This window comes from Falco rusticolus, chromosome 1, assembly GCF_015220075.1.
Source record: "Falco rusticolus isolate bFalRus1 chromosome 1, bFalRus1.pri, whole genome shotgun sequence".
NCBI lineage: Eukaryota > Metazoa > Chordata > Aves > Falconiformes > Falconidae > Falco > Falco rusticolus.
Window position 1 is genome coordinate 14552872 of NC_051187.1, and position 14949 is coordinate 14567820.

A 14949-nucleotide genomic window follows, 5' to 3' on the forward strand; every position below is an offset into this window, starting at 1 on the left:
CTTATCTTCTTTGGCAAAGACGCGGCGTGCGGGCTGCCTGTAAAATAATATCTTGAATCTGAGAAAAAACCAAACAGACGACATAAAAAGATGATTAAAGTCATCTGAAGAGCCCCGCGCCCAGGGCAGGCTGGGACCCCTCACTGCCCACCAAGCGCTGGGGCTGCATCCCTGGGAGCCAGCCGGAGCCCAGCCGCAGGGCTGCGGGGGGGCGGGGGGGGGCAGAAGGGATGAGTTTCTATGACAACCCATCCCCACGGCTTCCCGCCATCTGGCACCCTTCCTGCCTGGGCAGGATCTGCTCCTGACTGGCCTCCTGGCAGCCCCGGCACCACGATGGCGGAGGCGGCTTCCAGCCCGGTGACACCGGCGTGAAGCCTGGGGAGACCATGGCACGGGTTTGGCGAGCCTAGCCGAGGGCCCCTTGGCTAATGTGCACAGGCACTGAATTTGGGGGCAGCAAGAGGTATCGTGAGATGCAAGACCTTGGGGAAGTGGGGAGCAGCCCCTGCGCCACGGAGCTGCCAAGAAAGCCCCACGCAAAAGCCCCCTAAACCTGGCAAAGTCACAACCTCAGCCCTCCACTGATTATCCAAGCAAAATACCCTGTCCCTTTCTCACCAGCCTCTTCCCCAGCAGACAAACAAGCCATCACTCGCAGCAGTACTGCCAGATGCTACTCTGGGAGTCAGAAAATCTGAGATTTAATTTAGTTTCCTCTCGTCCCTGCCAGGTTAGTCCTGCAGAAACCAGGCCAAAATGTCCAACTGTTTATCTCGCAGTAACAAGGTTTGGTTCCCATGGCAGCCTGCCCCGGGATGGCACGGCACAGCTTGGCGTGCGTGGCAGCCAGGCACCGATGCCCGCCAGGGCCCTCTCCAAAACACACAGCTCTTGCCAGAGGGTGCGCACCCGACCTCCTGCAACACCTGCGCCCTGGCTCCTGCCCTGCCACCCACGCTGCCCTGCTCCACTAGTCCCAGCTCTCACGACAGCAGGTGACAACCACATGCTGGTCACGGGGAGGCTTGGGTGCCTGCAGCCCCTCCTTGGCAGGGCCATGTGCTGCCGGGATGCTGCAGGGAACGCAGGCAAGTTTTCTTTGAGACTGTTGGTGCAACAGTGAGTGCAAAACCCCACCATCAGCTCTGTGAGCAAAGGAGCGGCTGTTTGGCTGCATCTCTGCTAACAGAGCTTGAGAAGGGCTGGCTCCTGCTCCTGCCGCCTGCGTGCACAGCTGCTCTTGCTAATAGACTTCCCCTGTTCCTGATGAAACTTGACTCCATCTCTTGAAACACATATTTACGTACATACACACACATGCCCACAGGTAAGCACTTAGGAGAAAGCCCGCTGCAGGCTGCAGGACGGCACGGCAGCCTCCTGCCCAGCTGCAGCCCTGTGCTGGGGGATCCCAGCCTGCCCTTCACAGCACCGTGGCCCGGACTGGGGATTTGACATCTCTCCCCGTTGCTGTGGGACCAACTTCGTGGCAGAGCAGCGGAGAGCAGCCGGAGCTGGCAGTGCCTCGGAGCCCATGCCCCCGCAGCCGGCGCGATTAGATTTGGCTGGGGGGGGCTGCCAGCTGTCAGCCTGTGCTGTTAACATATTGCACGCATGGAGACAGGCAAAGCAGGGAGCTGCAGCGCCTGTGACCAGGGGAAGGAAGGGACAAACAGGACGTAGATCGATAGTTCTCATTAGTCAACGACCAAGGAACAAGAATTAATGGACTTCAGTTGTAGCCTGAGGAACATTGGGTGGATGTTGAGGGAAATACGGAGCTGGAGTTCAAGCCCATAAATCTGTCCCAGAGGCGTGAGACCAGCCCAGGCAGGGCACAGGGGGACCAGCATGGCGCAGGGCAGGGAGGTGCACCACCATGCTGGGCAGCACCACAGCCCAGCCACTGGCACACGGGGATCCGGCTCACGGACCTGGGACCTAGCAGACCAAACCCTCTGGTACTTGTAAGTAATTGCTGATTGCATTTCTCAGAGCGCAGGGCAGCGCAGGCACGCAGGCAGTGGGGCCCTGCCATCAGGACTTACTTCTCCTGGACTCAGGATGGTCCTGTTGGGCTCCTCCAGAGGTGCGGGCAGTCACAGGCAGGAGGAAGGTGGCTTTTGGCCTCTGGGCTGCAATGCGATGGAGCAGGACTCACAGAATGCTGTCCCACGGCTGCGAGGGGCAAGGCGGGACCGGCAGCACCCATCCCCTTCGCAGCTGCAGGGCACCAAGGGCTGTGGCACCACCCAGGCTGTGCCGGCATCGCAACCACAGCTGGAGTCACCAAGCGAAATACCCAGCAGATGGTGTCTCAGCGTGAATCCACACCAAGGACTGATATTTTACATTACATTAAACCAATATATGTCTTTTTTTGCCTTTTTTTTAAATCAGAGCAGGTCAAGTTTGTTTTACATTATTACACGTCATTTAAGCTCTCAACATCTTCCAGTTTTTCAGTGCAAGAAATGAATTAAAGCAATGTGGGAGAGCGTATGGGCAATAGCAGAATTCATGTCCTGCCTACCCATATTTTTTATTGAGCTCCTTCCCTTTCTCCTCCCCACAAACTCACCATGACTCCACTGCTGAAAAAATGCCGAGGATGACAGATTTTTACTGTTTGCTCTTCAACTTTCTAGGACACTAAAGCACAGCCTGATCTGGAGCAAATCACTCATCCTTTGCTCTCCTTGCTTTGAACCCTGAGCTCTGCCTGATTGCACTAATCTGCACAGTGGCCTCAAAGGCATAAAATGTATCAGACTTTGCAAAGATTAAAGTTACAGGGATGTACACAAATAATTTGATTTGATCTGGGATTTGTAACGGGTTGCCATAGCATCATATTCTAAGTATTATAAAATCGCTCGCACAATTTAACAACGTGTTCCTCTGTCACATGCTGATTGCTTCTTTGGGGCCGAACTGCTGGAACTGCTCTTACAGTTCCGGGGAGAGCAAAACAAACCCATTCACCAGCCACCGCTCCTAATTAGCCTCTGTGCACTGGAAATAACATTACGTGAAATTGCAACTACAGACTCCGATGATTCAGCCTGCCATCAGCTACGGGGTCAAGGGCCATCAGCCTAATTCCCAAACAGATTACCCTCATGGGACCATAAATGAATCATGAGGAAGATTAGCACGTCTTTATCTGTGCACCACAATGCTCGCATGGAGGAGCAGCCCCGGGGATCTCCCCTGACGCCGCCAAGGCCAGCGGGTGCTCGTGGCAGCCCCACGCCATAACCCGCTCCCCGGCTGGCGCCAGGGGTGCAAGTCTCCACAAGTCTTCTGCAGGCAGCTCCTCCACCAAGCCCCGCACCAGGATGGCACAGTGCAAGAAGAGAGGATGGGGTAGGGAAGGACAGCAGGAATAGCGTGATGAGCTGAAGCCTGGGCTTGGCACGGCACAGCTCCAATGGACAGCCCCTGCAATCGCTCCCCATTCACCTCCCCCTGGCACCACGGGAGATAAGTGGCTCCAGCATCAATAACGTAACCAAAGGTTACGGTGCTGTGCTCGCTCCCCAGCGACAGCACCCAGTGCCTGGCAGGCATCCAGGTGCTTCACCCAGCCCCGACACCCCCAAGCTCGCCCTGGCTGTGGCTGGGTGCCAGTGCACAGGGTGTGCGAGAGCATCCTCCAAAGCCCCACAGCCAGACACCAGCCTTTCCAGAAGGCAACACAGGCATTGTTTTTGTAATTTTATTTCTTCATTTTTCGCATTAGGCAAATTAAGAGAGAAGGAAAAGAAAGAATTAGAATCCTACATACTTAGTAAATCTAATTAAGGAAATACCTTAATGCAGTTACGCAGGGCCAACCGCAGGGTTTCCTAATGGAGACCGTGAGATCAGCCCTGCCATCCCGGCATGGGTCCCGTCCCCTCTCCTGGCCAGGGCTGCAGCCATGGGGCTGCACTCGGGGGGGACCCCACTGCCGCCAGCCCCCACCAGTAAGGTACGGTCCACATGGCCAGGGCTGCTCCCCACCTCTCCCAAAGGGGAGCAAATGTGGATTTCCCCCCCCATTTTGAGCACCTGGGCACTGGCGAGTTCCCAATACAGCAAGGGCAGGTTAAGACCTTTTGTCTTTAGAGCACCCCTCATCACATCCCAAAAGTGCCTACAAATTCATATCCTGAATTTGGTAAACCCCACTGACACACTGCAATCCTGACTAAAACATCCTGCTCAGTGCAGAGCCAGGGCTGCCATGACCCCTGGAGCCCCCCCAAGTGTTCCCAGCCAAATCCCCATCTCGGAGTGCACACTGCTCTCCCGCTTTCTCAGCCTAAAGCCTAATGAAAAACTTCTAATGCATCCCATCTTCTTGTTCTGTTCATCTGATTTACCAGACAGGCTCTAAATTGACACAGTACGCTCGTACACGTGGGAAGGGGAGGTGTCAACGTATTATCTGACATGGCAAAGTGTCTCACACTAACTGGTTAGCTCTACGTTTTGTTACACTGTGCAAATTAAACATGGAGCACTGCAGGTTACCCTTCTGCCTACACTTAATTCTGTGGATGAAACCTGGCCTGAGAAGGTGCAAAACTGTTGCAGCAACAAGTTCAGCTTGTCTAGATGCTGTACCCTTGAGAAGGACAGCAAAGATTATCCTGTAAATTAACAGCCTCTATTTTTGGACTCATCATTTTTTTGCCCTTGATGGGCATCACCTTGCCAGCTGCTCCCCTTTTTAGTTTATTTAATATTCAATGCCCAGTGTCTTAAGTTTTCACAGGGGACTGCACTTCCGTATTGCTTTTCATCCTCCCACTGCCTGGGGTTAAGCCCCCATGCTGGAGGGGGTGGTGGTGGGAGTGGAGCCCAGGCTGCTCCATCCCTGCTCCCTGCTGGCAGGCACTGCATGGATGCTGCAGCTGATGGCAGAGGGCTGGGATCGAGCCTCTGGTCCCCAGCTCCAGGATGCTGGCGAGAGCCTGCGATACCCCCGGCACTGAGGCAGCCAGGAGCCCTTGGCCAGCTGCTCACAAATTGCAAAAAAAACCCCAACCCAACGAAAATAACTTTCTTTTGCAACAGAGACAAGGGCACCTCGCTGAGATTCTACACGTGAAAATCTGCAGTGAGTGCCTGAATGAAGCACCTTACTCTGACTTTGAACAGCTCTCCATCCAATCCCAGGGACTCCAGGCAGCCAAGATCTCGCTGCATCATCACTCATCCCAGGGAGGACGTCTGCAAAGGACACACACTGCTGCAGGGCTCCCAACTTCAGACAGCACTGGGGCTCCACAGCTACCCCAGACCCGGTTCCATCCCGCGCACCCTGCACTGCGAAGCTGCCGGTGCTCCGGGGCTTAAACAGGCGCCAGGCAGAGCCCCCGCTGTGGAACATCTTCCCTAATAGACTGATTTACCTTGTTATGTCCTGGGCCCAGGCTGGTCCTGCCCTGAAGCGTTACCTTCTTGTGTTGAAGCCTGAGAGTCAGCAAAGAACAAGAGCAGCATTTTCTGGTCTAGATTTCTTGCAATAAATTAGGTATTTGCAAACTGCCAGCCTGCATCTGTGTGCACACACAGCCTCCCCGATTGCACAGCTCCCACAGGCGGGAGCCAAAGCCCTGCTCAGAGCAAGGTGACATTTAACTGCCAATGAGTTTAGCTTTAATTACTCCTCTGTACAGAGAACAAATATTGTCAAGAACAGTTCAGAGCAAGCCGCGCTCGTGCAGGCAGCGCTGCCTGTGCTGTTTGTGTGGGTCGCTGCTGCCCCATGCACTGCCCATCCTGCTCGGGGGGACAGCGAGGAGCTGGCTCCGGCTTTGCCTGCACCTCTACAGACACTGGGTTCTTTCCAACTGGCCAAGGACTTCCCACTTGTTCTGGCCAAGAAAGTAAGGCTTGATACACAAATAATGGTAGAAAGAGATTTTTATCTTTTATAAATTTTACTGTCTGATCTCACTTGCAGGAGCAGAGAGAAAGCAGTGATTTCCTGCAGCATTTGGGTAAACCAGCCAAGGCACTTGCGGACTTTTTAAGACCAGAAGGCCCGTCTGATCCAATTCCTGACAAACATGAGCCAGCAAGCCTTGGGCAGCCGTTTCTGAGCTGATTCAATAATTTGCAAATTGCAGAGAACAGCTCCCAGAAACCAGCATCTCCAACTGCCCGCAGAACTGATGCTGAAGGGCGCAGGGACGCCGTCCCTACCTGGGCATCTGCGCCAGGGGTAGAAGGTGGAAGGGGAAGGGAAAGACCCAAAACATGTGGGATGTTACTCCAGGGAACATCCCACTGAAACAAATGGCGATTAAAATTTACTTTGGCAGTACAAAGATTTCACTCAATGGCACCAGGAGACAAACTACCCATGAGTAACCCTTGCTGAACCAAACTGTAAACTAACAGCAGTGAGTAAAGACATCTGCCTTATTCCCAGTCGCCTACACGGCAGCTGAGACTGAGAAGCGAACAGAGGGGTGCACCCACACCAAAGTACCCACCCACCAGCTTTACCCCACAAGAGGATGGCCACCAGAGCATCCCCTTGCTTGCACGTGGGAAGTTCATGAAAATTGATTTAAATCAAAATACCCAGTTCCAAATCCCAGGTATCCAAAGCAGGACGGGAGCCAGGCAGCAGTGGCCCCCTCAGGCCCCAGCTGCTGGTGCACATTACTGCTGCTCCCCTCCAGCTCGAGCACATGGGACAGGCATGGGCCAGATTGATTGCAGGTGGAGGGAGCAAGGTAAGTGCCACCCTGGCTCTGAGAGGGGAGCTTGGTGAAGCCAATTTGCTGTGCTGTGCTTTGCTGGGTTGCTAACAAGAAAGGGACATAGGCCACCAGGGACTCTGCAGCTGCCACCGATCCTGCCAGGCTTGCATATGGCTTGTGTAAAGCAAAATTCAATTGCAAACACAGAACAAAGACCGAATGTAGGAGGAAAAAAAGAAAATAGGAGCAGGTGGAGGAACAGAGTCCCTTTTGACGATGCCGCTAGCAGTCCCTTCCTTTTCCTGCAGATTATGTCACTTTGATGGCCCTGGCAGCTTGCATAAGATGAAGCAACCACCGTAAAGAACTGCTTGAATTCTTGCAGTCGCTCCCATGAAGGCTCCTCAGTCCACAGCAGACAGGAAAAAACCTCCTCAGGGGTTGTCCCCTTGAGATGTCTGTGTGTCTCTTGTTGTACTCCATAAACCCCACAGCAAGAACTACACTGAGAGGGTTTGTGCTCAACGTGATGGTGGGGGGAAAAAAAAAATAAAGAAAAAAACAAAACCAGACTCACACATCACCAGCCAGATTTCTATGAGAGTTTGGAGCCAGATTTTTTCTCAGCCCTCAAGTGTTATGCTGAGCTCATTCATAGAAATCTGGTACCTATGGGAAAGATGACTCTTTGGGAAAAGTCTCGCTCGGTGTGACCAGTAAAGCACTCCCTTCCTTCCCCACCATGCTTTGAGACAAACAAATGAGTTTCAGTGGGGACAGTGTTTGGAGGAGGGGCACAGATGTCCTCAGTGCTCAGGTGCTCCCCACACAGCATGTGAAAGCAGAAGAGGCCCCAGACCATGGAGCTCAGGGTGGGGGGAGCACAGGGGCCCCAGCCGCCCCCCAATCAGCCAGCCCCTCTGAAACCTTCTGGCCCGTAGCTGGAGCCCACAGCTAAATGGGAGCCCACATGGGTCTCGGCTAAAGGAGACAAAACACGAGGGGCAACAGCAGGGACGGGGACAGCTAAGCCCACTGGATGCCCCAGCACAGCCTCCACCTGCCACATCCCAGCTGGGGCAGGGGAGGACAGGGGTCTGCTCAGGTAAGCATCCATCTTTGCTGCTCCTTCAGGACAATCAGACCTGTGGGTTGCTTTTTTCCAATTGTTCAGTTTAATGATACACCTAAAACCCCAGCAAAGGAGAAGAAATTATCCCAAAATTACAGCAACACATGAACTCACATGGGAAGGCCATCGTTACACCACAAAAGCATCGCTAAAACCCTGCCCTCACAAGGCGCCTGTTGTCCAAGGCAAAGCACCTACGGCAGCAGCACCAAAAAACAGGGTATGGACCCCGTGACCCAAAACTGCAGGTGAGTGAAGAGCTAAAGCTTCATCCCCAGTTGTCTTACTCTGATTTTTCAGGCTCACAGATTTGGAGGGGGAGGGAATACTTTATAATAAGGATTCCAAATAATCAATTCTTCATTCATATCGTTTTGGTACAAAATAACAAGTTGAACAAAAAAAACACCACCAAACCAACAACAACAAAACCCCAGTCTGCAGCAGCGCCCACGTCACCTCCACCCCAAATTGGAGGTACGCACAGCCCCGAGGTCTGGATGCACATTTCTTACTATTTTTAACACCGAAGTTGCCAGAGCAGCACAGTCCTGGGGCAGAGAGAGCTCCCTGACCCAGGGCGCACGGCGTCAGCGCCCCGAGGCCAGCAGCGGTGCCCCTCGCCCCGCGGGGCCGCGCAGAGCCGCGCAGGCGGCCGGGGGCGCAGCCCGCGGGCAGGGGGAGGCGAAGCCGCTCCCGGCGCAGGGACAAAGCGGCGGCCGAGGAACCCCCGTCCCGCGCGCGGCGGGGCCGAGCCCAACAGTCCTTGTCCGGCTGCCCGCCGGGAGCGCCGGGGGTCGCCGCACCGCGAGGCTGGAGCGGGGGCCGAGCCCCGCCGGCATACGCCGCGCCCCGGCCGGCTGCGGGGCAGAGCCCCCCCCCTCCCGCCCGGCCCCGCAGCCCACCTCTGCTCCTTGCTGTGCCTGCGGGAGCGGTGCAGCAGCCCGATGAGCACCACGGCGGCGCGGATCCCCGCCCGCCGGGAGCGCAGCCTGCCGCCCGCCCGGGACATCGCCGCTGCCGCCGGCCGCGCTCCGGCCCCAGCCGCCGCTCCCGCGGGGGGCGGTGCCTCCGCGCCCGCGCCGCCCTGCGCGCTCCCCGCCGCCGCCGCCGGGGCTGCTCTGCGCGGGGCTGCTCTGCGCGGGGCTCTGCGGGAGATGTGCGCGGGGCCGCTCTGTGCGGGGCTGTGTGCGAGATGTGCGCGGGGCCGCTCTGCGCGGAGATGTGCGCGGGCAGGGCCGGGCCGGGCAGGGCAGGGCAAGGAGCCCCGCGGGAAGCGGCTGTAGAACGGCGACCGCTCGCCTTTCCCCTTTCCCCCCGCTGAGGCTGTGTCCCCCCCCGCAGACCATCAGTCCGGCCGGCTTTGGGGTGCGTTACAGGGAGCGGGGACCCCGGTTGCAGCGGCGGGGCTCCGGCCTCGCCGCCGGCGCCGCGTTACCCTGATGCCCGAGTTTCCGCGAGAACATCCCTCGCCGGCACCCGCAGACCGCGCTCCTGGCAGGGGCGAAGTGACCTCACAGCCCCTGCAGACCCCGCGCAGGGCAGGGCTCGCTCCTGCCTTTCACACGTGTCCTGCCCTCCCCAGGTGGGACAGCCCCGCGGGTCCCGGCCAAGCGCCCACCCTGCCCGTGCCAGCCGGGAGCATCCCTCCGGGAGCATCCCTCCCGCGCGGAGCCGGCTCCGGGAGCAGCGCGAGCCCTCCGGCTTGCCGCTCGCGCTGGGGAGCTGGCACACATCTTGTTCCAGGAAATGTATGTAGGATTGTTGTGGCGCTTTTTTTAATTAAGTAAACTGTAAATGATCTACTTCACAACCTCAGCACCTTTCCCTGGAAGTCTTTGTTGCCATGGTGATAAAACACCCGGGTCTCTGCCACACACACATCCCCCCCACCTCCCATCTCACCTTCCTCCTCTGCGAGCTTAATTTTCACGGGAATTAGACACAGGACTAGCTACAGCATTCTAAGCGTGTTCCTCCTTACAGGGATGAAAACACAGTCCATGCCACAGACATGTACGAGAACACAGAAGTGGAACTCCGGCCCCACACAGGACTGAGACACCAGCACTGCCCAAAGCCCACCGGTGCTCCGCGTCTTTGCAGCCAGCCTCAGAGAAGTCACAATAATCCTACTGCATCATCTGCTGAAGCCCCTAAAGTGCTCCCCCAGGTGCATTCTAGCAGCCTGGCCTCACAACAGGGATAGCACAGCCTCCGGCAGGCAGCAGGGTGCAGGACCACCGGCACAGCCATCCAGCAAACTGTCACAGCTGACAGGTCGGGGCTTTTGGGAGGACCCTGCCGCAAACAGGCAGCCTGTTGGGGGGCACACGCAGGTGGCACGGCCGACCACGGTCACCCCACCAGGAGCATCCCACTCAAGTGGGAGCCCCACTTTGCAGTAGCTCCTGGGAAGATGGAGAGAGTGGCTCCATGGACGGTGCAACGGCCCGGCGCTCTGACAGGCCACGGAGCACCAGCAGCCTGGAGACACCCCAGTCAGGGCAGTCAATCATTAACAGCACGTGGGGCTCTCCTGGCAAAGTCCGTAATAAATGCGTTTACTCAGGAGCAAAGAGCTCGCAAAGGCCACAGACCAGATGTGGCACAGAGCAGCTGCTCTTGCTGCCTCCTCCTGCCTGCACCCCGTCTGCCACGCTTAGGGTGATCGACACAACCTTCGCTTCAGCCTTTTCTACATAAATGTTTCAGCATAATCTCTGATCAGATGTATTCCTTAAATTCAACGTAAGAAACCATCCATCATCACTGTAATCTCTTTATGCATTCTACTGTAAGTCAGATAAAAATATGTGCAACGTTATTTTTGTCAACATGACACATTAATTCACCCCAGAAGAACCTGACAGCAGTTCAGCCGTCACCACACTATTCACGTTGACCCGCACAGCGCACTCCTAGCTCTTCAAAGAGTCAAAACTTAAAATCAGAGATTAGTATTTTCGTATTTCAACAGACCTCAACAGGTCCCTGGGAAGGCTGGAGCAGCAGCCAGTTCTCCAGCACAGTAATGCCAGCAGACAGGTGACAAGGTCCCCACTTTCCTCCAACCCATTCTCAAAATACCCCAAAAACGCGTTTCTGCCTCCTCGGCACAACATCAGATGATGCCAAACCACGTGTCGTGGGTGCCAGAATGCAAGTGGGTAAGAGGAAAGAATTATGTTAAACCTGGGTGCTGCCTTCATCCTCACTGGCAGGGAAGAGTGCTTAACGCACACTGCAAAGCCTTTCAGTGAAGTTTTTGTTGGAGCAATAAATCTGTTCTTGCAGAAAATACCTGGCTGCTTCCTTTCAAGCAGAAATCATCAGTCTGACAAATTTCTCAGGCATAGAAAAAAAAAAAAAAAAGAAAGGAAATAAATTAGAACCAATTTCCATGCCAAATTATATCAATTCTCCAGCACCTCATTAGCTTCCAGTTAATGGAGGGGGAGGGGTTTTAATTTTAAACCTTTTACCTCTCACATTAAACAGCCAGCTTCAAATTTCATTGAGTCTCTTTCTCTCTGGAGACATTTTCCACCGTCTCTCCTCCCTTTTTCCAGACAAGTTAAGTATTAATCTCCTCTTGTTTTATGCTGAAGTGGCTTTGTATTGATTTTTAAAGATGTTCAATTCTCTCATATTTGGAAATAGAGAATCACTTTAAGCAGACACACTCCGCCATATTTTCTTCTCCACCCAAATACAGCAAACGAGCCCGCGCTGTAATCAATTTCTTCTGGACTCTGTTGCAGCTGATTTGTAATTTATAGGACGAAGGCAATATAATAAATGGTGAGGGGCTGCAGGAGAGCTGGCAGGGCGGTGGAGTGAAGCCTTGGGATGGAAGCTCAGTACCCGGATTACAGCCACGCTGTGCTGTGCCGTGCCACGGCACGCTACCTACTCTCTCGCACAGAGAAAGGGCTGTGAGGGAAACACCGTAGCCCCTTTGCTGCCTCCACCCCAGCACAAAGAAGTTCCCATCTGATGATGGCCACATCTTCCTAGGAGGCCATGGGTTTTCCTAGGAGGTCTGGATGCTCAGCTGCTGGACACAGAGGTGAAGGGGAACTGGGGGCCTCCTGCTCCCGAGGACATCACTTGTAGCTGTGTTGGGGCCCTGAAGAAGCTGCCCTGTATTCCCTATGTTCTGCTGTCTGCTAAATCCTCCAGGACAGACTGGGGCAGGCTGCCAGCGATGCCTGGTGAGACAGAGGAGGTGGCAGGGCTGGTGCATCTGAATGGCCCCTGCTCCTGGCCTTCCTTCCCCAGCACCTGCTGCGCTCCCCCTCTCCCACCCAGTGGGTCCTCCTTGCAAAGAAACAGCTCACCATGCACACAGTGATCATCTCTGCTTGCCAAAGGGATGAGCAGGAGCAGAAACAGGGCAGGCAGGGCAGGCTGTGCTACACAGCAAGTTGGGAGCATGGCGAGCTGCACCACATGGCTGGTGTGGGCATGGTGAGCTGCACTGCACAGCCAGCCACAGGCACAATGAGCTGCACCACGTGGCAAGCTACACCGCACGGCCGGCCGCAGGCACGGAGCTGCACTGCATGGCAAGGTGCACCGCATGGCCAGCCACGGGCATGGGCACGGAGCTGCGCTGCAAGGCCGGCCACATCGGCTGTGGCGTGCAGCCCCAGTCCAGCCTTTACTCTCTCCAGGAGAGGATCCCATCAAACTGATCCCAGCAAGGGGCCAGTACTCTGCCTGCGCCCAGCTGCAAAAACACCTCTGCAGCGCATCTCCCCAGCCCCACACCTTGTCCCCCAGTCCACGGGGCTAGGGTGACTCCAGCCAACCTCCTGTTCCCACACTGATGCCACAAGAGGATCACCTTCCTAAAGGCTTGAAAGAGGGATGCCCTGTCGGGGCCAGCACCTGCAAAGGCCCTCTGGGTGGTGTTTGCACAGATATGCCAAAGGACATCTCGTACGACAGAAAGCTGCAGCCTGAGAGGCTGACTGGAAATTGGGAAAACCAAGGAGGTTGGGTTGGCCTTGGAAGAGGTCCCTAGAGGGGCTGCCAGCTCCCCATGCATGGAGATTTCCCAGGCTCAGTTGGAGGGAGCCACAACCTGCTGTGCAATGGAACCTGGACCAAAGACAATGAGCTCCCTCCCTCCCCCTGCCAGTGTTTCTGGGCTCTTCTGAGTCTCCATCCTTCCTTTAAAAAAAACAGTATTACCTCTGCAGTGACTAAATAACCTCCAAGTTAAGCAGCTGCCTCTGTTTTATGACGAAATAAATATTTCTTTAAAAATGTCCTGACATTTCTTCTTCAGAGAGAACAGTTTCGCAGCTAACTAGGAAGCCAGGTCTCGAGAGGCTGGAGACCGCTCATGGCAGGTTAGGACAATTACACGCCATGATTAATAAATCACCTGGGTGGCTGGTTCATTTACACAAAGCCTAGCATTTTCTTCTGGACACTCTGCTAAGAAAAAAGGATCTGAAAATAGCAAATTGTGACAAGATCAAGCCTTCATCCCCAATATTACTGAATCTCCCATCAATAAATGACACTATTAATACTGTTAAGAAGCCCTATATTTATGGAATAACTTTGGCTTTTGTATTACTGCTGCAGTGAGATTAAATCACCTGTCAGCGAGCAGCCCATCCACCCCCCCAGCCACCCGCAGATGGCCCCCACGGCCCCGTCACTCACACCTGAGCCTGGCTCCGGTGACTCAGGGCTTCTCCGGCCAGAGCTGCAGCGCTGCCTCATCAGACAGTGCAGGATACGTCCCTGACGCCCTCTGCGCCTCCCTTTGCAAGAGATATTTCTGGTTCCCTCGCTCATGAGGGGGACAGCCAGAAATACACGAGCTATGCCAGGCATTTGCCACAGCCAGGCTGGAGGCATGGCCAGCCCATCCCTGCAGCCTCGTGGCTGAGTCACAGTGGCTGACAGGTGCTGAGAGCTCTGCCCAGGGACCCCTCCCCACTGCCCCAGGAGTGCTGGGGTGCTTCCCCACACCCAAGTAGGATGCAGCTGGGTACGGGCACCAGGAGCCAGGGAAGAACAAAAGGAGCTGAAGCAACACAGAGTAGAAGAGAAAATAGTAACTGGTTGTCCGCAAAGGAGTAGTCACATTCCGACTTCCCTAGCATAAGAAGAAAAGGATTTGTGAGCTTGCAAACTAGGGAGAAAGTGATTATAGCATTTCAAACGGTGCTGCAGGAAGAGGATAAGAGTGCATCCAGTTTTAAGAGAAGTATCAGAAGAAATAGAGCTTTAGATTATGTTACATCCAGCCCTAAGTAATCTGATTAGAGATTTATTTTATGGCTTCAGTTAGAAAGACGTAGAGGAAATACCAAGAAAGCACAAAGCCAGCAGGCAATGCAGAGACAGAACACAGCAAGTTTTATCTCTCCTGGAATAGTGCGAGACGAGTGCGATGTGCCACAAGCAACCTTAGCACCTTGTCAATTTAGAGTGATCATAAGAGAGACTGATGGGTGCCAAGGCGCAGGGCAGACCCAGCTCCCACCCCACACAGCTGCCAAGGCTTCCCCGCCATGCCGCAGAGCCCAAACCCTGGCAGCACCCTGCGCCCCAGTCCTGTGGCTCCTGTACAACTCACAGGACTGATGCGCAAAAATAAATGTATCTGCCTAGCTCGACTGGGAGCCAACGCAATGGCCTCGTTCCCCGTCCAGAGCCCGTCCCCATCACAAGTGTTAAACCTTCCACCTGACGCGGGGCCAAGTGTGACCCACGATGTTTCATCTCCCCGGCGCAATTATCAGCTTTCCCAGGAAATAAGCAGGGGAAGCAATCAAAGCCACAATGAAAGAACAGTAATTCATTATGAGCAAACGACCTTGCGCTGCAGAAGGAAGCCAAGGCTCAGCCAGGTGTTGCCAGCTATTAAAAGCGAGCTGGCCCCACGCAAGAGCGGCAGCAGGGCCAGCGCTCAGCACCAGGGCAGGTGCGGTACCGCAAGAGCTGGGAAGCAGCCAGGAGGCTGGGTGAGGAGACAGCGGCACGGGGGCACGTGGACACCTGTTCTGTGGTTAGAGAGGCTTAAAGAGAAGAGACTTCAGCACGTCAAGTGATCACACAAGACGACCTAAAAATAAT

The 14949-nt window shown here is 55.0% G+C and overlaps 1 protein-coding gene and 1 long non-coding RNA gene across 14 annotated transcripts in view; one reads left to right on the forward strand and one right to left on the reverse strand.

Moving 5' to 3' along the window:
• Nucleotides 1–14949, reverse strand: part of RAP1GAP2 (RAP1 GTPase activating protein 2) — an 80268-nt gene that overhangs the window by 29748 nt on the left and 35571 nt on the right. For 2 of the 13 annotated variants that reach the window (XM_037411246.1, XM_037411215.1), the window contains exon 1: nucleotides 8748–8870. The exons of the other annotated variants lie outside the window; for them this stretch is intronic. In XM_037411246.1, the coding sequence (XP_037267143.1) occupies nucleotides 8748–8854 (107 nt within the window). In that variant the 5' untranslated portion in view covers nucleotides 8855–8870. Of the gene's footprint in view, nucleotides 1–8747; nucleotides 8871–14949 lie in introns of those variants that run through there. 13 annotated transcript variants of the gene reach the window in all.
• Nucleotides 8963–10669, forward strand: LOC119158874. Its single transcript, XR_005107999.1, has 2 exons — nucleotides 8963–9210; nucleotides 9829–10669. It is a non-coding gene; the product is annotated as an uncharacterized LOC119158874 (long non-coding RNA).